The sequence below is a fragment of the Emydura macquarii genome, unplaced genomic scaffold, assembly GCF_026122565.2.
Source record: "Emydura macquarii macquarii isolate MOO-44397 ecotype Brisbane River unplaced genomic scaffold, CSIRO-AGI_Emac_v2 contig_1230, whole genome shotgun sequence".
NCBI classification, from domain to species: Eukaryota; Metazoa; Chordata; order Testudines; family Chelidae; genus Emydura; species Emydura macquarii.
The window spans coordinates 16,702,503-16,726,380 of NW_027131367.1; the positions used below are offsets into that span (position 1 = coordinate 16,702,503).

At 46.4% G+C, this 23,878-nt stretch overlaps 1 protein-coding gene and 1 long non-coding RNA gene across 2 annotated transcripts in view; one reads left to right on the forward strand and one right to left on the reverse strand.

The window, feature by feature from the left end:
• Window positions 1–10,515, reverse strand: part of LOC137152898 (uncharacterized) — a 67,732-nt gene extending 57,217 nt beyond the window's left edge. The window contains exons 1-3 of the long non-coding RNA XR_010919644.1: window positions 10,313–10,515; window positions 10,139–10,202; window positions 8,817–8,910 (exon numbers count right to left, since the gene is read on the reverse strand). This is a non-coding gene — a long non-coding RNA (uncharacterized lncRNA). The remainder of the gene's footprint in view (window positions 1–8,816; window positions 8,911–10,138; window positions 10,203–10,312) is intronic.
• Window positions 604–23,105, forward strand: LOC137152897 (urotensin-2 receptor-like). Its single transcript, XM_067547857.1, has 2 exons — window positions 604–1,749; window positions 22,989–23,105. Exon 1 carries the CDS (start codon window positions 604–606, stop codon window positions 1,696–1,698), a length of 1,095 nt encoding a protein of 364 aa, XP_067403958.1. The 3' UTR covers window positions 1,699–1,749; window positions 22,989–23,105.
• The last annotated feature ends 773 nt before the right edge of the window (window positions 23,106–23,878 follow it).

Below are 23,878 nucleotides of genomic sequence, written 5' to 3' on the forward strand. Positions count from 1 at the left end.
GGGGCTTGTTTCACCCCCGTTTTCCCTGGGGTGGGTTTGAGCTGAGCGGCTCCTGCCGGAGGAGAAGGAAGCCACAAGCCAGCGCGGGGCTAGAGACACCCCCAGCCCGGGGAGGGCGGAGAGCCGGGCCCAGCCCACCCCACCCACGCCGCCCTGCCGGCCGGAGCCTGGCTGCCAGCCACCCACGTGCGCGCTCAGACACGCGGCCCCGGGTCACCCCAAGAACCACCCGGCGGCCACCTCCCCTCCCCCGCCCGCCTCCCGGCAGCTTTCCCGGCCCCGAGCCGCTGCCGCCGCGCCGCGCCGCTCCCCAGGGCCGGGGCTGGAGCCCGCGGGAGGCGGCTTGGCCGGGCCGGGCCGTGCCCCGGGGCGGGGGAGCCGCAGAGGGCGCAGCGGGCAGGCGGGGAAGGGCAGCGCGGGGAGCGGCGCGGCGCGGCGGGAGCTGGCCGGGGCCTGGCGGCGGCTCTTGGCACCGTCGCCTCCCGTCCCGCCTGCTCCGCCGGGGGGAGCGCGTCGGGCCGGGCGCCGCAGCAGCAGCAGCCCCGGGGGCGATGCCCGCCGCCGTGCGCCCGGCAGCCGGAGCCCGCCGCCCCTGAGCCCCCGATGGAGCCCAACCTCACCGCCGTCGGGGCAGGCAACGCGTCCGGCCGGCCCGCGGGCCCCGGGGCGGGCGGCGGCGGCGAGCTGCTCATCACCTCCGCCTTCGGCACGGTGCTGTCCTGCATGTACGTGGCCGGGGTGGCGGGGAACGGCTACACCCTGGCGGTGATGTGCCACCCGGTGCGCTGCGCCGCCCCCATGTACAGCTCCATCGTCAGCCTGGCGCTGGCCGACCTGCTCTACCTCTCCACCATCCCCTTCATCGTCTGCACCTACCTGGCCCAGGACTGGTACTTCGGCGACCTGGGCTGCCGCATCCTGCTCAGCCTGGACCTGCTCACCATGCACGCCAGCATCTTCACCCTCACCCTCATGTGCACCGAGCGCTACCAGGCCGTCACCCGGCCCCTGGACACCCTCAAGCGCTCCCAGGGCTACCGGAAAGCCACGGCCGGGGCCATCTGGTCCGTCTCCCTGCTCCTCACCCTGCCCATGATGCTGATGGTCACCCTGACCGAGGTGGGCCAGGCCGGGGGCCGGGTGAAGCGGATGTGCGCCCCGACCTGGAGCGCCGACGCCTACAGGATCTACCTGACCGTGCTCTTCAGCACCAGCATCATGGCCCCGGGGGTGATCATCGGCTACCTGTACACGCGGCTGGCCCGGACCTACCTGGAGTCCCAGAGGAACCCACCCCACAAGGAGGGCAAGCGGTCCCCCAAGCAGAAGGTGCTGATCATGGTCTTCAGCATCGTGCTGGTCTTCTGGGCTTGCTTCCTGCCCTTCTGGATCTGGCAGCTGGTGCGCCTCTACCACGGCTCCCTGCAGCTGACTTCCCAGGCCCAAAAGTCCATTAACTACCTGGTGACCTGCCTGACCTACAGCAACAGCTGCATCAACCCCTTCCTCTACACCCTGCTCACCAAGAACTACCGGGAGTACCTGCGCAACAGGCACCGCAGCTTCTACCGCTTCACCTCCTCCTTCCGCAAGCGCAGCTCCAACCTGCAGTGCTCCTGGGGAAGGTCCATGTCTTCCAGCAACCAGTATGATTACGGCTCGGAGTCCCTGGGCATGGCCACACTGAAGGACAAGTGAGGAGAGCCAGGGGCTCCAGACACATGGGAACCAGAGGAATGTCTGGCCAAGGTAAGGCTTAAGGGGCCCATAAAGCCAAGGTGCAGCTGGGAACTGGCTTTCTGGGTATTTTGTTTACATCTTGGGCAAACGGCTTCCAAGCTTTGCATGGCTGAGCTGTGGTTCTGTGGCACTGCCTATGTACTCATCCACTGGAACCCAGGCTCCATGACTAAGACACCTGGGGGTTTGAAATCTCCTTTGTCCTGCACATATTACTATTAACTGTTCAGAATGTCCTCAGGAGACTTTTAAAGACCTTTCTTACTTCATCTTAGAGTTAAACTCTCTTTTATAGTGTGATCTGCACTTTGATCAAACTTCATTCTCAGAAGTGGGCAAAGGCTACATTTGTACCTTCATTATGGCAGTATGGGCAAGCCCAGGCACAACAGACTCATGGGCCAAGTCCTCTGGAATCATGAGATTGTCTTAAAAATCAGATGAAGTGGAATAAGACATCTGGGGTTCTTTTTATTGACCTTCTGGTTGTTGTTACTGGGGTTGGTTTTGTTTTGTTGTTTTCTTTGTTAGGAATCAGATTTTCAAGCTTTTCTCTGTAATCATGAGGGCTAGAAAGTTTTTTTATAAAAGAACGCTGGGATTCTCTTGTAATCAGCTGACGCCAAGAGCCAGGTTTTAAGAAAAACACCGAATATTGTGAGACTGATGATAAAGCTGCAACAGGTGGCATCAGAGTTGTGGAGGACATGCATTAGAGCAATGTTCATGGCAGAATTTCCTTGCAGTCTGCAGCAGTCTCTTTTAAGAGCAAGATGAGGAACTCAAAGAATTAAATAGCATGCTGGTGGTGTTTTCTGACTGTGTAATTCAACAACTAGAAACTGCTCTGCTGCCTTGAGCCTTTTTACTGCATTTTCTAGGGAAAAGAGGTCAGAAATGGACATCATAGGCCAAATTAATTGGTGGCAGAACCCCACTCAAGTCACTGTGGTTCAATATATACTACTAATTATTGTTCTTCCACCTAACAGCAAACTTCCAGCACATCTATTTCAATAATATGCTTGTGGCCTTTTTTTAAAGGGTAAAACCTCAATTCAGACAAAATTATTAATATTAATATTATTATATTTAATTATTAAAATTAAATGGTTCAGTGGTTTTCCCCTCAGTCGACTGGCTACTACTGAGGAGCGCACAGTCAGGGCTGACAAGAGGCAGAGGAAGAGGGGACAATTGTACCAGTACCTCAAGCTCAGTTGCCTTCAAAATGTCTAAGTGGGATGAAATGGCAGGGGTTGGGGCCCCAGCAAACATGATGTACCAGGGCCCCAAGTTACTCTCAGCGAGCTCGCTCCCAAGTAACATGGAGTGGGGACAAAGATAACTTTAAGCCATGTTTCTTCTGTGACTTGGGTCACTCCCTGGGATCATTTACAGCACTGTGGAGGCTGCTGTAATTTGTGCCAGCTGCAGGTGATCCCAGGGACTGTTACAGCAGCTGGCCATTGCCAGGGACGGAGGAAACCATAGCTATCTTCCCTTAGCATGGAGACTAGCTAGCTAATGTGTCATAGAATCAGAGAGTTTAACGCCGGAAGGGACCACTAGATCATCTACTCTGACCTCTTGCATATCACAGGCCAGCAGCACCACCCGGAGGATAGGAAGGATCAAGGTCCACCAGTGTACAAGGCCCCTACAATGGCAGGGAAATTATTAAGTGAGATATACTCAGATAACCCTAATAAGTGACCAACACGCTGCAGAGTAAGGCAAAAAAAACTTCCCAAAAACCAGGTCACTGCCAATCGGACTGGGGGAGATTCCTTCCCAACTCCACATATGGCGATCAGTTACACCCCGCACATGTGAACAACCACCAGCCAGCCAAGCACCCGAGAGAGAGAATGCTCCCTGCCACCTTAGCAACCTGGCCCAACCCCCTTCTAGCCCACTCCCCCTCCCCACAGTCCCATCTCCAGCCATGGCCATCCCTGATGCTGCAGAGAAAGGAGATTAAAAGAAAGCCCTCTCAGAATACATGGTGGGGTGGGGGTGGGAATCCCTTCCTGACTCCTGCCCAGTGGACAGCTGAAACCCTGAAGCATGAGCTTTAGGTAGATTTACATAGATCTAATGTGCTTATCACTGAGGCGTCTGGGTGGCAAGACACAGGGCATGTTAAGACAGACAATGTATCATGTACTTTTACAACATTTTAAGTACTTGCCTTTTTTTGGAACTAATCCCCATTTTGATTAATAATTGGTAGCAAATTGTTTCCTTTACTTTGCTTCACATTTCTGGGCTTGTCTTCACTAGAAAACAGCACCCGTAACAAAGAACCAAGGTTAAGTGTAATTCTGAAAGGAGATGTGGGGAGATTTGAGTGTATCTGTCTCTGCTGGTTGTGAGAGGATTGCTGCTATCAAGGACCAGAACAATATGATGCTGAGAGGGGAATCACTACTTATTTGAGCCAGGCTGTATAGATTCCAGATGTTGTCTTTGCAACGTGCTCATATCTGAGTAAAGGGGATGTTTCCTCAGGACCCATACAGTGAAAAAATCTACGCTGACTGCAGCCTGGTCTTGTTAAATATGGGGTATTCTTGACTTCTATCGCTTGGCAACTGTAACAAGATGTTCCCATGGGAAAATGTTATGGGAAGTAGAATTACAAAGTTATGGAGAAGATAAGTCAGTCTTTGTGGATGACTAAAGTAAATTATAGACAAGTAGGGCTGAAGGCACTTCAAAGAGTTCATCTAGACCTTCTCCCCACCCTGAGGCAGGATTAAGTATGCCTACACCATCTCTGACAGCTGTTTGTGTAACCTGTTCTTTAAAACCTCCAATGACAGGGATTCCACAACCAGCCGAGGTAATCTGTTCCAGTGCTTAACTAATTTACAGTTAGTTTTTCCTAACATCTAACCTAAATATTCCCGGCGGCAGATTAAGCCCATTACTATTTCTCCTACACTCGGTGGACATGGAGAACAAGTGATCACCTTTCTCTTTATAACAACCTTTCACATATTTGAAGACTTATGTCCCCCTCAGCCTTCTCTCTCTAGACTAAACATGCCCAGTTCTTTCACCCTTTCCTCATAGTCCAGGTTCTCTAAACCTCATCATTTTTGTTGCTGTCCTCTGGACTCACTCCAATTTGTTCATATCTTTTTTAAAGTGCAGTACCCAAAACTGTGCACAGTCCTCAAGCCGAGGCCTCACCAATGCTGAGAAGAGTGGAACAGTTTCCTTCCACGTCTGAGATACGACACTCTTGTTAATATTAGCCCAGAAATGGCATTTGTCTTTTTCACTTCAGCATTACACTGTGGCCTCATATTCAATTTGTGATCTGCTATAACCCCCAGAACCTTTCCTGCAGCATTCCCATTTTCAATGCTAGTCCTAGTATCTGTCGTCTTCTGATGTTCTATTATATTTAGATTCTTTAATACCATAGTGATGGGTGCAGTATGAGTGCCTATGCTTTTCCCTAGATAAAGGAGAAGGGGTAATTATATCACATAAAATAGTAAATCATAAAGTATAAAAACACCCATGAAGACCAGGAAATAATACAAGAGACCTAGATAGATCAGAAATATTAGAAAATACATGAGATTTCATCTTGGAGAAATGCAAGCTAATACATCTGAGGAGAAATAATCCCAAAAAGTAATTATTAAATGTGAGTGATAAACTTGGAAAGTAATTATGCAGAAAAAGACCTAGAGAAGATAGTGAAGGGCAAATTAAATATAAGCTTGCAACATAACATGGGGACAAAAAATAGACCAATGTGACCAATGTGATATTCTAAATCCTGATGTGTCAGCCCCAGAAAGGGAGAGACCCACATCGCATGATGTTGGTGACAGTGCAGTTAGAATACTCCCTGGATGCCATATTTCCAGAACACTGGGTAAATCAAAGGGATTTCAGAGAAGAGCAACAACAAAAGGCTGAGGGAACTGTCTTAGAAGGGAAGATATAAGGTCTTTGACATTGCACTGCTGGTGCTAGTGTTTGCTTCAGTCTAGTCCCACCCCAAAACCATCACCATCCACCTGCAGCTAGCTGGGAGGCTCTGACACTTCCCTGGTGGACTCCTCCAGATAGGAGCCCGCTATACCAACTGACACCAAAGCATGTGGTTGCAAAGGGCCGTTCCACAAGCAATTCTGTCTTCACACTGAACCACAGGAGATGCTGCTTCTGGAGGTGCAAGTTCAAGGCACTGACAGAGAGGCAGACGAAGTAGATAGGCAGAAGAGAGCCTGGCATAACAAAAGTGGCCAGGGACCAGACTCCAGGAATGACTACCGTTATGCTACATTCAATGGCAACTTTCTAGCAGCATCACAGGCAAGCATTATTCCATTTAATATACCTTCTAACTGCCTTCTACAAGCACAGCTTGACTTGCAATCCTGTGCAAATGCGACTCCCCAGGAATTTCTCTTAGTCCCAGTGAGCAGAATTCCACTAAAAAGGTGAAGGTGTCTGTAGCAAACCCCCACTCTCCCTGTTTTCTTGGAGTAACGAAACTACCAAAGCTTGAGAGCTCTGATCCACTCAAAAATAGAAATCCTTTTAGAGGGGATATTTTACACCAGCTCTTTGGGTCTGTACGTGGCTGACACTAGCCGCTCCTGGTGTTTTAACTGAGGTGTCTGTTACTTTTGGAAACTAGGAATGAGTACCCTTTCCAAACACGGTATAAGACTTCCCACAAAAAGCCCTGCGTGGATACAAAATTTGTATCCGCATCTGATTTGCAAAAATGGTCCGTGGATATAAAGTGGATATCCACAAATTTGCAGGGCTATATTCATGTATCTTCCTTTTAAACTGCAACCCCCCCCCAAAATTAATTAAGATGCTAGCTTTTGGAATGGGCCTAACCAACTCCTCCACTAGCAGCAAAGCCTTAATTAAAGCTGAAATAGTCCTTAAGACCAGAGATCTATCGGCTTTTAATGCTGGCTTTAATTATAGCAGATCTGGGCAGACGGTCAATAGGACACCCACGTGGGCAAACAAGCCTCTTTAGCCACTAGGTAAATAGCAAACAGGTAGGACCCAACGGGTACATTGAGGTTGTGGGGAATAGTGCAAGGTGTCTGCAATTTTGGCCTCAATTCACACTGGAGTTGGACTCATGGTAGGACCCCATGAATCCATGCACAGTTTGAATGGTTCTGCAGAAGTGGGTAAAACATGGTCAGTTTAGTGAATATGAACCAGACAAACCACTTTTAAAACAGTGTTAGCAAGTTGTTTTTAGACTAGTTGGTAGTATTGACAACCCCATGCTTGCAAAAATCATGAGTCAGGCTCTCAAAGATCATGAGATTTGGGTCCTTTTTGTTGCCTCCAGGTTTCTGTGCTTTTAGGGTGCGCTCGCTTTGGGCTTTCAAGCCTTTTTCTACAACCACAAGGGCTAGACACTTAATTTTTAAAAAATGAAAGCTGAGATTCTCACACAACAACATGAATCCAGGAGCTGGGCTTTACAAAAAAACTCCAGATATCCTAAGACTCGTGATAAAAATCACAAAACTTGTTAAAACCTGAGGTTTTACTTAGATAGGTGTAAATCAGGTCAATTAGCTTGTAACCAAGGGGAAAATATAACTCCTTGTCTAGAAAACTGTTTTCTAACATTGTCTGAAAACAATTTTACCTGGGTTGCTCTTTTTTAGTCTGACCAGGCAAAAACTACTTTTAACCCTGTGTTTTTTAAAATGGCTCCCTGATGCAAGTCAGACTCCACTGAGACAAGGCTTTGGTTTGTCTGATCCAAACTTACAGATCCCAGATCTCAGCTAGTTTTCCAGATAAATGGAAGTAGCAGTTTTAGGAAGGAGTACAGCATTTTGTTGTTGTTTGGCCAGAGATTGCAATTAAAAAAACACCATGCCCATTTCTCAGCAAAATCAATAGTTTCATCATGGGAAAACTTTTCCAGACTCATTAAATGCTTATGGTAAAATAATAACCACAAAAAGGACCACTAGTCAATGCAGTGCCCCCAAAAGTTTTCCCCCTTCGTTCATTTATTGCAGACACTGTAGTTTTTCTATCTTTGGTCTAAAAAGAGAACCGGGCTCTTCTGTGGGACTGGTGAGAATATTTCTGTTTTCCCAGGCACAGGAGAGCTCTTTTGAATCATGCTGGGTTTCTGTTGACACTTCCATTTGTTGCTGGCTCTTCCACCTTTTAAAATAAACTCCCAATACATAATTGAAGGGGCTGCTGTCCATTTTTAATGACTTCTGTGGCACATCAAAGCTGGTGCATGCGGCAGGGAGTTTGCAAGATTTTTGATTCAGAGATTAATATTTGGATCAAATGATTTAGGTTTTCCTAAGTCATGTTTTAACATCAGTTTTCATTACTATGTCATTGAACATGAGAAGAGGAACAATAACAGGAGTGATTCTAAGAACATTTTGTAGCCTGTATATATAGTGGGCCCTTAAATTAATAGTGGGAGGAGAGGCAGGATCAGCCTGAGGCACTAGCATGATGAGCAACTCTTAAGGATCTTCCTTTCCACACAGAACCAGCCACTTATGCTCAATTTCCACACTAGCAGCAAGACCAGCGGAGAAGGCAAACCAGACCCACTTCCCACCCCAGCCCTCTAGCCGCAGGACATTCCTGCATCTGGTCATTTAGATTCTTGTCAGTCCTAAAGCCAGTCCTTGGGGAAAGCAGCCCTCTCTGCTGTTCATACTAAGCAAACAGACAATGAGCCATGATCTGATAAGCAGTTAAAACAACGTGATGCACACGACCCACGATATCCCACCCATGACATTGTCCCAGCTCCCACGAATCCTGTGAGGCCACTTCTTTGATCATTGTCAACTTCGTTGGAACGTGCGTCTCTTCCTTACCGAACACAATATCAATACAAAAAATCCTCCCCGCTCTCCGTGTTAAACATGCAATCAAGTGAGGCTGGTTTACAGAGGTTCCCTTCGAAGGGAGAGGATGTGGGAAATCTCCTGGTTTCATGAGAGGGCCACGTGGGTTTGGAATGAGAGGAGCTAGAGAATGCCACCCCAAGGCAGTTAGTTATTTCCTACCTGTTGTGCAGCTCTACTGACATCCAGTGAAATGTGCCAGCTATGGTATGTCTGTGGAGCCGTGCTGTCTCCTAGTGGCCCATCCAGGCATTTCCTGTGGATAACCCAAGGCAAAAATTCACTACCCACTTCAGCTGCTAAAAGATGCTGATTGTGGGTAATGAGGGCACCAGCCTAGCTCTTTCTTCCTTTAACAGTGTCACGTGGAGAAGAAAGCCTTTAAGGAGAGAGATCTTATTTTCATAGCCTAACATTTCTTCCTGGTGTTTCTAATGGGGCAGAATCCAAACTGGCTCCAGTCTTGTGACTTGCTGCACCAGCCTCCCTGGAAACATTCTAGAGGAAAGTGCCAAGCTCTGGTGACCAGATAACAAGTGTGAAAAAAGGGACACTTTTTTTTTTCAGGGGTGCAGGAGATATAGCTGCCTATGTAAGACAAAGCCCCTAATATCAGGAGGGTACCAATACAGTCAGGACGTCTGGTCACCCTAGCTGGGACTAACCAGTGTTTGGCATTTTACTAACTCGTTTTAATTTGCCACGTAACACTGGTGACTGATCTGGTGTTTGTTTGTTGGGGGGGAGCAGGGGCTGGGTGCACCAATGCTAGTTTAATTTACAAAATTCTTGTGGGCTCATCATAAACACCCCTTTATTATACATCCTCCTTCACAGGCGTGAAGGGTTCTAACTGAATGCTAACAGGGGAGAAGAATGGCCCCACTGACTCAGGTATTAGCCTAGGGCTGAGGTGACCAAGGTTTATCTCCCTTCTCTGCCATGGACTTCCTGAGTGACCTTGACTCAGTCATGGAGGCCAAGCTCCACAAAAGAGACATAGGTGTGTGTTGCTCAATGTCACAGCACCTAGAAAATCACAGGAACAACACTGTGACCCACAAAGCCTGAGTCAAGAGCCGAAGCTCCTATGCAATGAATGGGGACAGATAGGTACCTTTGAATAGGATCCACAGAAAACAGCACTCTGCGGGGGGAGCCCCTTAAACTAGCCCATAGGGAATGCCAGCAAAGGGAGTGTATGCTTAAGCCCTGGCCCTTTTATGGCATTTGGTGCCTAAATCTGGGCTGCAGGGAGGCACCGGTCTCTGCTTGTGATTCATGAACTGGGGGAAGATGGCTGCTTGGCCAAAGCCACGTGTGGGCCCTGATCCACTGGGCGTGCTCAGAGGCTTTTGTGAACCGCCATCTCAGGTGCCCGTTTCCCCCCATTTATTGCGCAGGAGCCGTGACACCTCATGAAGGCTTTGTGACTCGCCCTGTGATTTTCTAGGCGCACAGAAATCAGGCTCTGCGCTGCTCACCTGTGCCTCAGGTCCCTGCCTGTGAAATGGAGGCGATGTCACGTTCAGCTTCATGGAGGGGGGGCTGTGAGGATAAACACATTACAGATGGTGAGGGGTGCAGATACTATGGCAGCAGGGGTAATACAAGCACCTCAGTGCTCTAGGTTCTAGTCAGACTGAACTTTAACCCACCTGCAGCTTTTGAAATTGGTACGGGTGCGCAGGACTGAAGTAAACACCTGAAGGCTCTTGCTCTGAGCTAAACTAAACTAAACTCCCAGGCTCAGGCAGGCTTCTGAGTTCTGATACATTCCCCAGCTGCAGGGAACTCCTGGACTACCCTAAACTCTCCAGCTGGACTGAGCCTCTCCTGGAGCAGACTTCCCAACTAGACTGAGTTTCCACCTGAAATTAGCACCTGTGTGGAGACCATCTCTATATATAGTCCATTAAACCTGCCCCCCCCAATCAGTTTTGGCCAATCATCTCCCGCTACCTGATCCAGAATGGAGCCTCACAGACCCTAGATAATAACACTGCAGTGTTTTCCACAGACAAGGAAAACATCATCCATGTAAACATCACTTCAAGGTGAAAATACGCCAGTCCCTATTTTGTTTTTCTTCTCGATAAGGACAGTTGGAAGGAGGAAAGGAGAACCACCCTTGCAGAGCACTTCCTGCAGTTGGGTCCTACTTCCCTGTCTCTCAGTGGGACACACAATGGAATTTTAATGGAATTTAACCCTTTCACAATCCTGCTCTCTGGACCCCCGTTTTCTCTATTACTTCAAAGCCACTGGGCCTGAGAGAGAGTGTGAGAAAGACTTTGTAATCCAGGAGTGAGGGCACGCAGCTGGAGGCATTTTACTCCAATCACTCTTTCTCTACATTAGAGCAAACAGGAGAGATTGAGGGAGCCCCTGGGAGAATATCCCGTAGTTCAGTGGTTGGAGCACTCACGAGAGAGGTAGAAGGCCACAGTTCAAATCTTCTTTCCCCTCTGGCAGAGAGGGGGCAATGAACCTGGGTCTCTCACATCCCAAGTGAGTGCTCTAACCACTAGGCTAAAAGATATAAGGTGAGCACTGCTGGGGGAGGCGGGGAGCCGGGAGGGGAGGAAAGGCTTGTGGCTCAGGGAAGCGTGGGGCAGGCAATGAACTAAAAGGGTCTGGAAGGGTGATTAGATTGGGGCTAGAGGAGCTGAGGGCTGGACTGAAGGGAGTTGAGGAAAAACTGTAGGGAGCAAGGGGGGGTCATGGAGGGAATAGTGGGTTGTGTGAGGGGCTGGAGGGACCGAGGCTGTGGGGGTGCTGGAAGAGGGGGTGGATTTTGGAATCAGGAAGGCGGCCCCTGGCCTATTCTTGCACCAGGGTCCTTACACCACAGAGTCACAGCTTCATATACATGTTCCTACTGTGCCTTCCAGCAAACCGTGTGTCATTCAACCACCTCTTTTCATTTGGAACTGTTAATTTCACATTTGAGAACCATCAGGACTGCAGCTGTGAGCTCTATCCTAACCAAGTTTTCTCTAGAGTAATTACGTTTCAGATCTAATTGAATATAAACAAAAATGTACATGGATGGAAAAGGGGAAATTGAATTAACTATTTGTCTTGCAGGAGCGCATGGGGGGAAGAAGAGGGAAATTGGGACACCCATGCCTCTAAAACTTCCCCCTCAACACCTCGAGCAGGTCAAAGCCCTGTGAAGCTTATGCAGTGTATTTATTTAACCTCTAAGAGCTGGGATTGACGTGTGCTCTCAGTTACCCTGGTGCAAATCCTGAATAACTTCACTGATTTCACAGGAGTTTCTGCAGCTTCGCTCTAGTATAAATGAAAGCTGATTTCAAGTCTGATTTAGGTTTTGTGTATAAATGTGTGTGGGGATCGTGGCCACATCCCTATTTTGTGTGTGTCCCCATCAAACAATTCAGTATCAATTGCATTCTCCTTGCAGGGGACCTGAATCACAGATGGGCTCTCAGACAAGATCACATTAGCAAAGCTGAGAGCTCCTCTGCAAGAACAACAGATGTACCGCAAGGTCCAGATTAAGGAGCATTAGCAGAGCTGTGTGGGGAGCTGACACAGAGCCTGCTTGCACTGTACGTGACTGTATCTCACTCATGCTGCTATCAGTATCTCAGTGATGTATTTATCTTTACACCATCTGACACCGGGGCCCAGAAGCCAGCCCTCCTGACAATTCTAGCAGTGGGGTGCTGTGTAATTATGCAGGTTTAGAATAAGACAGCTGACAGCCTTAAAACCTCTGAGCTGAAAAGAGACCTTTTTTTTAAATAGCTAGAATAGAAGGTTGGGGGTCAGGACTCCTGGCTTCTGTTTCATGCTCTGCCACTGACTTACTGGGTAACCTTGGACAAGTCCTTTAACCTCTCTGTGCCTCTATTTACCCATATATAAAATGGGGATGATTAATGTGTTCCCTGGTTTACAGGAGACTTTAAAGACCTAATTAATGTCTGTAAAGTGCTTTGAGATGCTTGGATGAAAGGTGTTAAGTACAAAAAGACAAAGTGCTAAGTACGAAAGGATAAAGGCTTACATGCCTTTAGGGAGATCTCATGTTTCCATTAGCTATTAATGGACAGAAGGAGGAAACATTTGTGTATCAGAAGAGTTTATATGCCACTTTTAAATTAATGACAGCTAGTCAGCTAAGATTATAATTCAGACCACAAGGAATACAACAGCTGTGCTTGGCAGGCTTGACATGATTTTGCTGCTAAAAATATTTCTCAGTTCCATAGCATCAGTGCAGTTTCTGGAACATCTCCCAGAGTTAGAACTTGCAATAGGAGGTGAGGTGGGAAGGTCAAATCTTGGATCCTTGACTCCCAGCATCAGCTATTTCTGATCACCTGTCTCTCAAGTCTAACGTGATGGGAGCTTTGTACCAAGAGAGAGAGAGATCCATGTGTCTCCCCATTTCCCCCCTTTTTGGTTTTCTGATTTCCCCCAAAAATCAATAGGGCTCTAACCACTGACGCCTAGAATATTCCCTGAAATGTTTAAATTGATGAGATGTGACAGACAGAGAGAGGCCTTTGAATTGAGTGTAAGGTCTGTGCAATCTTGGCCAATAAATGCCAGAAACTTTAACTTAAAATTTCCTTTTTTCATTTTTTCTATGAAATTTACACACTGTCTGTAGCCTTCCTGCTGATAAACTGCTTAGTATGGAAATGAATTTCTTCCACCCTAGGGAGGTTGTGGAATCTGTCACTGGCAGTTTTTAAGAGTAGGTTAGACCTGTCAGGGATGGTCTAGATAGTACTTGGTCCTGCCTTCAGGGCAGGGGACTGGATTAGATGACCTCACAAGATCCCTTCCAGTCCTATGATTCTATGCACTGCCTCCCTCAGACCCTATGCTGCTTCCTGCTCTAATGGCTGGATCTCTCAGGGGTAGGGGATTTACAAAGCAAAAATATAATCCCTAGGTAATCCCAGCCTAGGGGCTTCATCGGTTGCTAAATGAGCAGAGCTTCCTGTGGTCATTTCACTGACACCTTTTAGAAAGATTACATCTCTTGAGAAAGCGTCCCCCTGCAGGCGCAGCTAAGAACTTTTCAGAGTTCAGAAAGCAGAAGGAATATCAGCTGAATTGCTTTGCTTTGGTGTCATCTCTTTCCAAGTGCAACTTTAGCTACACAGGAAATGGCTCTCTACTCGCAAAGCACCTCCTCAACCCTCACATCAGGTCTCCCTGGCGAATGTGAATACCCGGGTAATGGAGGATAAGCAGCCTCTGGGAAGTCTGCCTGCATCCCACAGATGCCCTGCTCTGCTCTTCCTTCAAAAGACTCTTGGTGATTTGAGAGCAGACCATCATTCTTGCAGCTGATTTTGGTGCCTCTTTGAACTGTTTTGAGAGGGCTCTTCAGGTTTAAGTTGCCCTTTCATTTTGATAACAGTCGGTTTGGGGGGAAAACAAACAATTCCTCTTCTCTCCCCTCCCCATGCATGCTTTGGTTCCAGGTGTTTTCCTAGGGGCTTATCTACATATACAGCACTGCAGCAGCACAGGCTGTGCCATTGCAGCATGTCTGGTGAAGCCGCTCTATGCCAATGGACGAGCTCTGCTGTTGGCATCGTAAAACCACCTCTATGAGAGGAGCAGCTACACCAGCGGGAGAAGGCAGTAGCTACACTGGCGCTTTTGTCAGCATAATTTATGTCACCCAGGTGGTTTATTCACACTCCTGAGTGATATAAATTATGCCAACATAAGCTGTAATGTAGACATAGCCTCTGTCAGGGAGAAGTGATACAACCTCAGGCTAAAACCAGCCCAAACCTCTACTGAAATCAAAACCTTTGAATAGCCAAATCCCCCTCCATGAGGGGGCCAGCTAGCCTCCTTGCACACTAGTGTCTCATTGAGTTGCCACTTGTCTGTTGGTGATTGTCACTGAATTTAAAGCAGGTCCAGGACATGAGAAAGAATGCTTCTTCCTTCAGCAGGTCCCCTCAAAGAGACCCAGAAAACAGCCCAATGCATGTATAACAGGCTATGTCACAAAATAGCCAGGACGTTCGTGTCATTTTATCACAGAGGCCCCATGCACTCCCACAGCAAGCTGCACTTCAGATCTGCAGCAAGACCCCTAGATTCTGTAGCACTCCAGCAGGGCCGACCGCAACAGAAGTTGGTACAATAAAATATATTTCCTCACCCACCTTGTCTCTGCAAACTCTGCAGCCCATTAAAAGATTAACTAAAAGATTGAACTAAATATGAACATAGAATCAATGCAGTAGAGTGGGGGGTTTTTTACATTACATTTATTTTGATCATCCTCACACTTCTGTTTTCAGTATGTCAAAGATTTTTGTACTGACAAATGAATTACAAAAGCCAGAGGGAAGCTGGAACAACTGGCACCCAAGGAAAAGGGGAGGGATTTAGATTGTGGGACAAATGCATTACCGAGATGTTTCTGCTAAAGTGATCAGCAGTGAAATAATTACTGTTGGCACTTAAGTGGTCATGTTCACGTTTCAACTCCTCATTAGGATGGATAGACCACTGCAGACCTCTGAGCTATTGCTTCAGGCGCTCTGCAGACGTGGGAATGCAGCACTGCATCAATGTACACACTCTGCTTTCAAGGTTATCACAATCTTAAGCGTTAGAAACTGTCTTTAAAAAAAAAAGAAGGCGCTGTGGTTCTGGAGCATGAGTCTATGGCAAATGCCCCAGTCACAGTACCCTGATCGTAAACTGGGGCTAGAACAGGATTTCACCGGATGCAGTTAGATCGACCTTTAAATCAGCAAACCACTCTCACCTTTGGCAATCTTGGTACTAGTGCTGCTGGCTCTGCATTCCTTCTGCAAGGAGAGGGAGAAGAGCCCAACAGTAAATGAGCTACCACAGCCGCAAATCTGTACGTGTGCCTGCTTTAGTTATTTCTAGCTAGCATGGCACACGGTTCCCTCTCTTGCCAGCAAGGCCAGTTAATGCTGCCTGATGCTTTCATGCTGTGTTTGTCACTCTCTTGTCTTAGTGAAGAAGCTGGACCAACAATAACCCTGCGGCTATTCATAGACATTGAACACACTATCTGGAAACGGACATGCCATCACAAATCAGCATTGGAAGCTGCCCTATTGACAGCAGGACGGGGAGAAACTTGCAAGATTTGACTTGCATGTGACGTTCCCTTGCATGTTGAGCATGCACATCTATGTAATAAGGCAAGATAGTGTCGTAAGTGAGTATTGGTGGAAGTGGGCATAGGGCATCTCTGCCAGTTTTTTAATTTCTCTGGGAGGCCACAATTCTTATGGCGTCTCACTGTCACTTGTTCTCCCCTTAATTTGCATACTGCTAGATCATGTGTCTTCAAGTAATTCCACCAGCTGCACTGATCATCATCCTGTGTAAAAACTATCTAGGGTATTTCCACATAGCAAAGCAATGAATGGGTGAATTAAATTTCCATGGAGATTATCCTTAGTGGATTGCATTGCCGTGTTTTTGTTTTAGTCACCAAGTATATATTAGGGGAAATATGACTATGCTGAGGGCTGGGCTATGGCTTAGCCAGCATGTATCCATTTGAAGTTACTATCGACCCATACTCACTGCCCTCCCCTGGGATCAGGAATCAATGGTAAGATTCCCATTGACTTTAATGGAGCCATAATTTCACCTCAGGCATTTAAGATCTGCGGCCAAAAGCTTTAGCTGCCTGTGGAAGAGCTGGTCTGTCCCTTCCTGTCAGGCTCAGAGGGAGGTCATGCAGCGGCTCAATCACTGCCGCACCACCTGCGTAGGCAAACTCCAGATGGGATTAGTTCTCTTCCGTCTCTAGGCCTGGACCCTCAGGCAGGGCCGGGTGGACAAAAGAGTCTGTAGCCCTCAGGCAGGGAGGGGCAGACAAGCAGTCTGCTTCGCAGGAGGCTACCCCAGCAGGGGTGAGGTGGCAAGGGGGGAGAGGGACGCAGGCAGCCCAGGGCCCTATCGTTGGCAGAGCGGTCCGCCACTGGGTCATGGGACTCCAGCTGCAACTCACTGATAGGCGCTCGAGTACAAGCCCAGCCGGACCTAAGTCAGCTACCCTGGGCTATTTCCTCCACCCCATGCCCGTGTACCTGCGGCCAAGGGTCATCATCAGCCTCCCCAGGGTGCGTTACCAGTGGTCGTCCAACCAAGCCCTCGCTGTCTTAGTTATCCAACGGGTTGGGTGAGTCAGAGTAGCCGGGTCCTCACCAGCGCCTCTCTCCAGCAGCAGGCAGGAGACATCCTTTCCTTCAGCGGCTGTGAATCTGAGTTGTTGTAGGGCCCAGCCTTTATACTTCCAGTTCCTGTCTTGGCTCAACCCCTCTGCTTCCGGGGCGGTGGGCATGGCTTCCCGACAGTCTCCAAGGGAGACCATGCCCCTCACTACACTGCCCAACAACTTTAATGTGTCCCTGTAAAGGTATTTCGTTGTAGTGCTCCAACCGCCATTACATGATGGAAACCATATGAAAAGAACTTGGAGAAGTCACAGTTACTCCCATTGCTAGAACATGTAAGACCCAATCCAAAAGCTCTCCTTGTTTCTGTTTCCAGGTAGTGTATCTCTACCATCGTCCCTGTTAGTAGGTATGTAAAGGTATAAAACAACGGGTGCTTTTCTTTTCCTCTTCCTTAGAAATATCTGGAATTCAAAGCAGGACACTGGATGCGTGTTCTAAGCAGGACTGACAACCACTTGCTCCTAGTTAAAGATTGTATGTATTTTTTTTTAAACAAGAAAGCATGGAAATAGTATTGGGAAAGACAGTGCTCTTAATAAAAAAGGTCTAGTTTCTCTTTCCTCTCACATCCTAATTAGGCCCCCTATCTTGAGAAAGCTCTAATGCATGGGGTTCAAGCTCTATTTGTGCAAAAGGCTGAAATCCCCATCTCATTCTAGGCTTTGGCTGGGGTATAAATTTTGGACCATGGACACCCCTCAGTCCACAGTAATTGCTACTGATGTCAAACAGATGGCTACAGAAAGGTCAAGGATTAATATGGCCTTTGTAGTAATTGAACTTATAGTTATTCACTTATTCCTTATCGTCAGTGGGAGTATTTGCTTATCTTTAGAATGTTGCTATTTCTGCCTTTGTTTCTCATCCTCCTTTCTTCCCTCTGCATTTCCATCCCAACCGCTCCCAGTCCCACTCCACTTCTCATTCATCTGCAAAAATTATGGGCAATGAAACAGTTCATTGATATTTAATGTCATTATCAGACTTTAGTTAGAGTTAACCCCCAATGAGAGTTTTGGGGGCTAGGGAAATTTTACACATCTCCCAGCTATTGTTTCAGACTGTGTGCAAACACAAGAAGCTAACGCTTTACCCAGGGATCTCCGCAGGCATATGAGCTAGAGTTTTAGGGCTGTTCTGTATTAGACAAGTTGCACCAGCATCATTCTATTTTAATTCATTCTGGTTACGCTGCTGCAAATCCTTAATGCTGATGCACTTAAACTCATTTAAAACTCATTTATTTTGATTTAGCTCAAAAGTTGGTAAATCACTGACATTTAAATCAGTTTAGATTAATTATCAAGATTAGGGATTCTAGATAAACTTTTTGTAGTACTGATGTAACTTTCTACTGTAGATAACCATTTTAATTTTCCCCTTTTTCCAACAAAAGCTTAGATTCTGCAGAGCCTGAATAGGCCACATGGGCCATGTAAATGCATCTCTGAGAGTGGGTGTTTGGCACCTATTTGTCTAAAATCTGATGCAGGGCTCTATGTTATAGAGTTTCCCCTCTCTCTATTTCAAGGAGTAGGACTATTGATTCCTTTCCCTCCACCCTTATTGGAGGCTTAATGCTACATAAAGCTTTCTTGTGATGCAAAGTAGGGCTGAAAAAGATCAGCTTCACCGTTAAGAAATATTAGGAGGTTTCATTTTTTTGCTGTAAAGTTTATAATACCCTTTAAAACACTGAGTTCTGGACATTTTGATCTTATTTGAGAGGTGTTAAATCTTAGAGGTTTTACCCCATTCTAGTTCTCTACGTGCTATATTGGGGATTTTAGCTTTCTTTATGTTTGCTTCTTAAAATACATGGTGGGGTGAGAAGGGTTGTTCTGTTGCTTTTTCCCCCCAATTTGCAGCAGTTCATCTCAGGCATGACAGCAGGGTAGATAAAAATCAATGAGTTTTTGAAAAATCCAAAAAATTGGAATTTTTATTTAAATTGGATTTTTTTATTTTGTTGGTTAAATAATTTTTTTCTTTTTCAAATTAAATCTGTTTAAAATAAAATCTGAATTTAATACAAAATATGTTAAGGCCTAAACTTACTGTAATCTCTTAAAATATCTTAAATAAAAAAATAAATATTCTAAATCCATGAGCCTCTATCCAGAATTTTGAGTTAAAGGCTGCTTTTCTGCATTAAAAAAGAATCAGAGTCAAACCTTTCAACTTCTGAGGTCAAGTTTTTTGAATATTGCACAGCAGGTTACTATACATTGGTTTTTTTAGTAAAAATACATTTTATATGCTGCTTTGTGTGTTTAATTAAATTCCAGTTATCATCCTAATGAAGCTTGACAGAAATCATGAGCAAAAAGTTAATTATCTAGTAAATGAGAAATAGATCATTCACCATTTTCTAATATACTAAAAATGTACAATTAATAAGAATCTAAAAATATTAAGCTATATAATTGCCTAAATAAATGTATAGCGTTATGTACCCTCTTAGGTAGCAAAAAGATCTACCAAATCTAATGTAAATCACCATGTTTTATTGGTTAAAACAACCAATTTATACTTTTCTTTAGAAAAATAACTTAAATACAAATGGAAAAGTTGATTAAAATCAATTATTTAAATCGAGGCTTTCCACTTGATGATTTAAATCATGATTAAATCACCTTGATTTCAAACCAGTCCACTCTGCATGATGGACTTTATTTTTCAGTATGTTAACAGCTGGTGGTTTAGGAAGCAGCAACTGGCAACCGCAGTATCTGGAATAGCTAATAATTACATGCTCATTTTAATTGTTCTGTTATTGAATAATTTGGAAAGCTAAGTAGGGGAAGGGCCCCATTTGGTTAGTTAAGAGTTGGCTTAATCATGACTACAGTTATTTGTCCAAAACAGAGCTTGCCATACTACAGCTTTGACAGTCCCTGCTTTCCGAGACTTTAACTGGGAAATAATAATCTTTACAATCTATTCTGCATCTTTAAATTTTCAAGATGGCCCCTGTCTGTTTGACTGATTTTGATTCATGTTTTAAGATGTGTAGGCCCCGATTCTCCATTCCATCCGACCTCTGCTTGGATGGAGTCAGATCAGGCATAGCAGAACTCTGCTCCCACTCTGTTCCCTGACCCACTCACAACCCAACCCCAACCCCCTCTGCCTCCCCTCATGCCAGGAGGAGGGTGGCAGCTGGTGTTGGAGGTGGCTCTGTACAGAGAGATCCCCTGCCCAGGTTTGGCTGCTTTAAGTCCACTTTGCACTATTTACCTGGCACAAAGTGGCCTTAGTGGACCATAGAGTCCAGCCCTTATAGTCTTACCTGTGATATTTCTCCTCTCTGTAAATAAATGAAGCAGTTAAAGTCTTCCTATTATGATGGAGTTTTCCATTAGCACCAGGTAATTACCAGGTACCTTTAAGGAGCAAGTGTGAAAAGCAGCTAGTTTGGGGGAAGAAACATAAATCTGGCAAGCAATAGCACAACCAGAGTCCAGGGCATTTAGGGCAGTGGTTCTCAACCACGTGTATCCCAGGAGTACACAGAGATCTTCCAGGGGGTACACTAATTCATCTAGATTTTTGCCTCATTTTACAACAGGCTACATCAAAAGCACTAGTGAAGTCATAATATACTAAAATTTCATGCAGACAATCACTTGTTTATACCGCTTTATATGCTAGCCACTGAAATGTAAGTACAGTATTTATATTCCAATTCATTTATTTTATAATGATATGGTTAAACGTGAGAAGGTAAGCAATTTTTCAGTAACAGTGTCTTGACGTCTGCATTTTTATGTCTGATTTTGTAAGCAAGTAGTTTTTAAATGAGGTGAAACTTGGGCTATGCAAGACCCCCGAAAGGTGTACTGTAATCTGCAACGGTTGAGAGCCACTGATTTAGGGCATCTCTAAATTTTGGAATGAAAAAGACACGCTCATCCATTCATGAAATATCACTTCCTGGAGGGAGAAATGGCTTATGAGGCGAGTCTAAAAGAGTTAAAGATGTATAGTTTGGGGCTGATACAAGGACATAACTGAAAGGGCAGAAACATCCAGGAGAGTGCCTAGAGTTTAGCATGGTACAAGGAAGCATATAGTGTATTGTTGCTAGGAGTACCAGGATGCAATAGAGAATGCGTTGGCTTTTAAAAAGTAAATTATATATATTATAAAACCCTAAATACCTACCCCTGGCTCTAGGCATGTACATATTTTTTTGTATTTGTAAATGTCACAGTATGTCTATCATACTGTGCTGTTTGCACAAAACAGTGATCCCTGACCAATTTACCACTAAGCCTATAGCCCCCAAATACAGTCACCCTTTACCCCTCACACACCTCTTCCCAAATGCCTTGTTAAATATGAAGGCAACATCTAAAATTGCTCTGGATAAACCACTAGAAAATATATAGGGCCAAATCCTCAGTCACCGTAGCTCCACCATGTTCCATGAAGCAACACTGATTTACACCAGCAGAGGATCTGACATACTGTGCAGAGGATGGGCACTAGATGGCCTAATAGAAGCTAGAGATGGGAACAAACCTATAAGTCTTGTCCCTTGGACTCTTACTTGCACAACAATATTGTATATGCATTGCTAGTGACTACAGCTGCAGAGATGTGTGCAAACAAACCTCTCTTATGTAGTATGTGGTGAGAATCACCCAGAGATGATTGTGTGTATGGACGGGGCTCCTGCAATGGAACTGAGATGGGTCGTGTTATCCTTCAGCTACCTAACATCATTTCATTTTTCTTTTTGGGCAGTCATTTTTAAGTTAAGAGTCAGAGTCTCAAATTATTTGCCATCATCCTCCAGAAGTATCTACAGTGAGAGGGCCCTCACACCCACCTTTGCTCCTGGAGCCTTGTTTTACTATGATTGTATGGTGAGAAAATAAACACCAAGCAGAATGAATGAAGTAGGAGACTCTAACAGAGTCCCAAGACCCAGATCATGGAGAAAGGCTTTATAGACTTTGCACTCTTTTTATTATGGCTGACGTAACCCAATGCACTGACATCTCTGACTAGTTTGCAAAGAATTAATGCTTAGGGAACTAGTTTAATGCCAGGAGGAGGTCTTCAGGGGACTGGCTAACTTCCAGGAACTTAGGAGAGTCTGCTAGTTGGGGGTGAGCTGAAAGAAGCAGGTAGGGTTTCTAGTCCAGGGCCATGTGATTCTTGCCTGCAGTGAGTCGCAACTGTTCCCCACTGCTCCTGATGTTTAAACTTCTTGCTTCCCTCAGGCAATATACAACCGAGGCAGGGAGCACAGAGGTTCTAGCATGGAGTCCAGCGGGGGCCATGGAATCAGGTGGGTGGGAGGGGCTAACACCACTGCAACAGAAATGTTGGGTGGGGTGCCTAATATATTGTCCCCCCAAAAGTGTTCTGCCTGCACTATCTCTCAAAGGCAAGAACAGGATCGGGCTGTGTTTCTGCCCCTGTGCGTGTGCAAGGGGGTGAGGGGAGAGGAGGAGGAGAGCAGACTCGGGGACCCAGCCGGCAGGTGCACATGATCAGGCTGGCTGCCAGGCAGCCGGTAGCTACACACTTCTCTCCCTGCCTTGCAGCCACTGTGGGTCCTGAAGGAGACAGCTGGCCTGGGGAAGGGGCAGGAGCACATGCGCCAGCTCTTGGGGTGTGGTAGGGGACAGGGCACCAGCATCTAGGGGGCTGGGGAGCATCACAGGCTGTCAGTCAGCAAGGGAGGGGGCGGAAAGAGCACCGGGAACCAGCAGCAGGAGGAACGGCTAGGATGCTTCTTCCCAGCCTTGAGCTACCCCCCACTGCTTGCTTACTCAGTAGCTCCCCTCACTCCCCCTTTGCACCCTACATTCACAGCAAGGTTCTGTTCCGTTTGGAGTCCAGAGTGGTTCCACACAGGAAGTGCTACTAGTGGCAAAGGTGAGGCAGGGATGGAGCCTGAAACTTTCTGCCTAGTAATCCGGGCTCTTCCTACATTCAGACAAGCTACAGGGAGGAAAGGAATGGAGAGTAGGTCAGGGCTGATTATGTGGGGAAAGGACAAATATCTTTGCAGTGTTGCCAACCCATGACTACCACGAATCTCATAATACTTGCTGGGGTTTTTTCTTAGGCCCCAGCTTCTGGATGTGACGGAGGCAAGACCTTGGAAGAATGGAAATTTCAAAGGATTGCTGTTACGCCGCCATAAACTTTTGTATCTATAAATGTTATCAGCTGAGCTAAGGACTGGTTTCTTACACCGGGGCAGGGGCACGGGTTACTCAACTTTCCCCCTTCAAGGACTCAAATTAGTGTTTGTGTGGGAGTAATCACTGCAGATCCTGGGACAGGTAAACAACTTCGGAGAAGTACCTGCCCCTGAGGGAATTGCACAGACTGAGTCAGACCAGGTTCAAGAGACCTAGGAGACAGAGAAAGAGCTTGCGATATAAATAGGCAGCCGGGAATGGCTCAGGGTCCCTCACTTGGATCCAAAAACTGACATGAGATTGTAACCAAGAGGGCAATACCCTACTGCAAGGCTTTGAAGGACTGGGACTTGCCCGGCTCTCCCTATGGAAGGTGGGTGACACCTACTATGCATGTGAATAGCTTGTTTATTGTTTTATGTTTTCTCTGTAATCCTTTTGTCCTAAAACGAAATGTTGTGTGTGCTGTGAAAGGTGGCTAGGCCCTGGAAACCCTGTCATTGTCTCTAAGAGCCAGCGAACCACAGGTGTTTGACTAAGGCCAGGCAGGGAGGACTGCAAGTCTCAGTTCTTGGTCTGGAAGGAGAGGGACATGGGTCCCTCCCATAAAGAGGTAAAGACTGGAGGCCTGAAATCTAAAGGGGAGCCCTTTAGCAGTCCATGGAGGGGGCAGATGTGCAGTTAACCCCAGAATTGTGATGACATCACGTGATGTGAGAATCTTGACCTTCATTGTTTGGGTTTTTTTGTTTTGTTTTGTTTTTTAAATAAAAACCTACCGCTTTTGGTCTCAGAAAAAAGCTCAAGCATA

Bases quoted from the DNA above. Each gene is read 5' to 3' on its own strand.
- LOC137152897 (XM_067547857.1), top strand. From the start codon at position 604: ATGGAGCCCAACCTCACCGCCGTCGGGGCAGGCAACGCGTCCGGCCGG.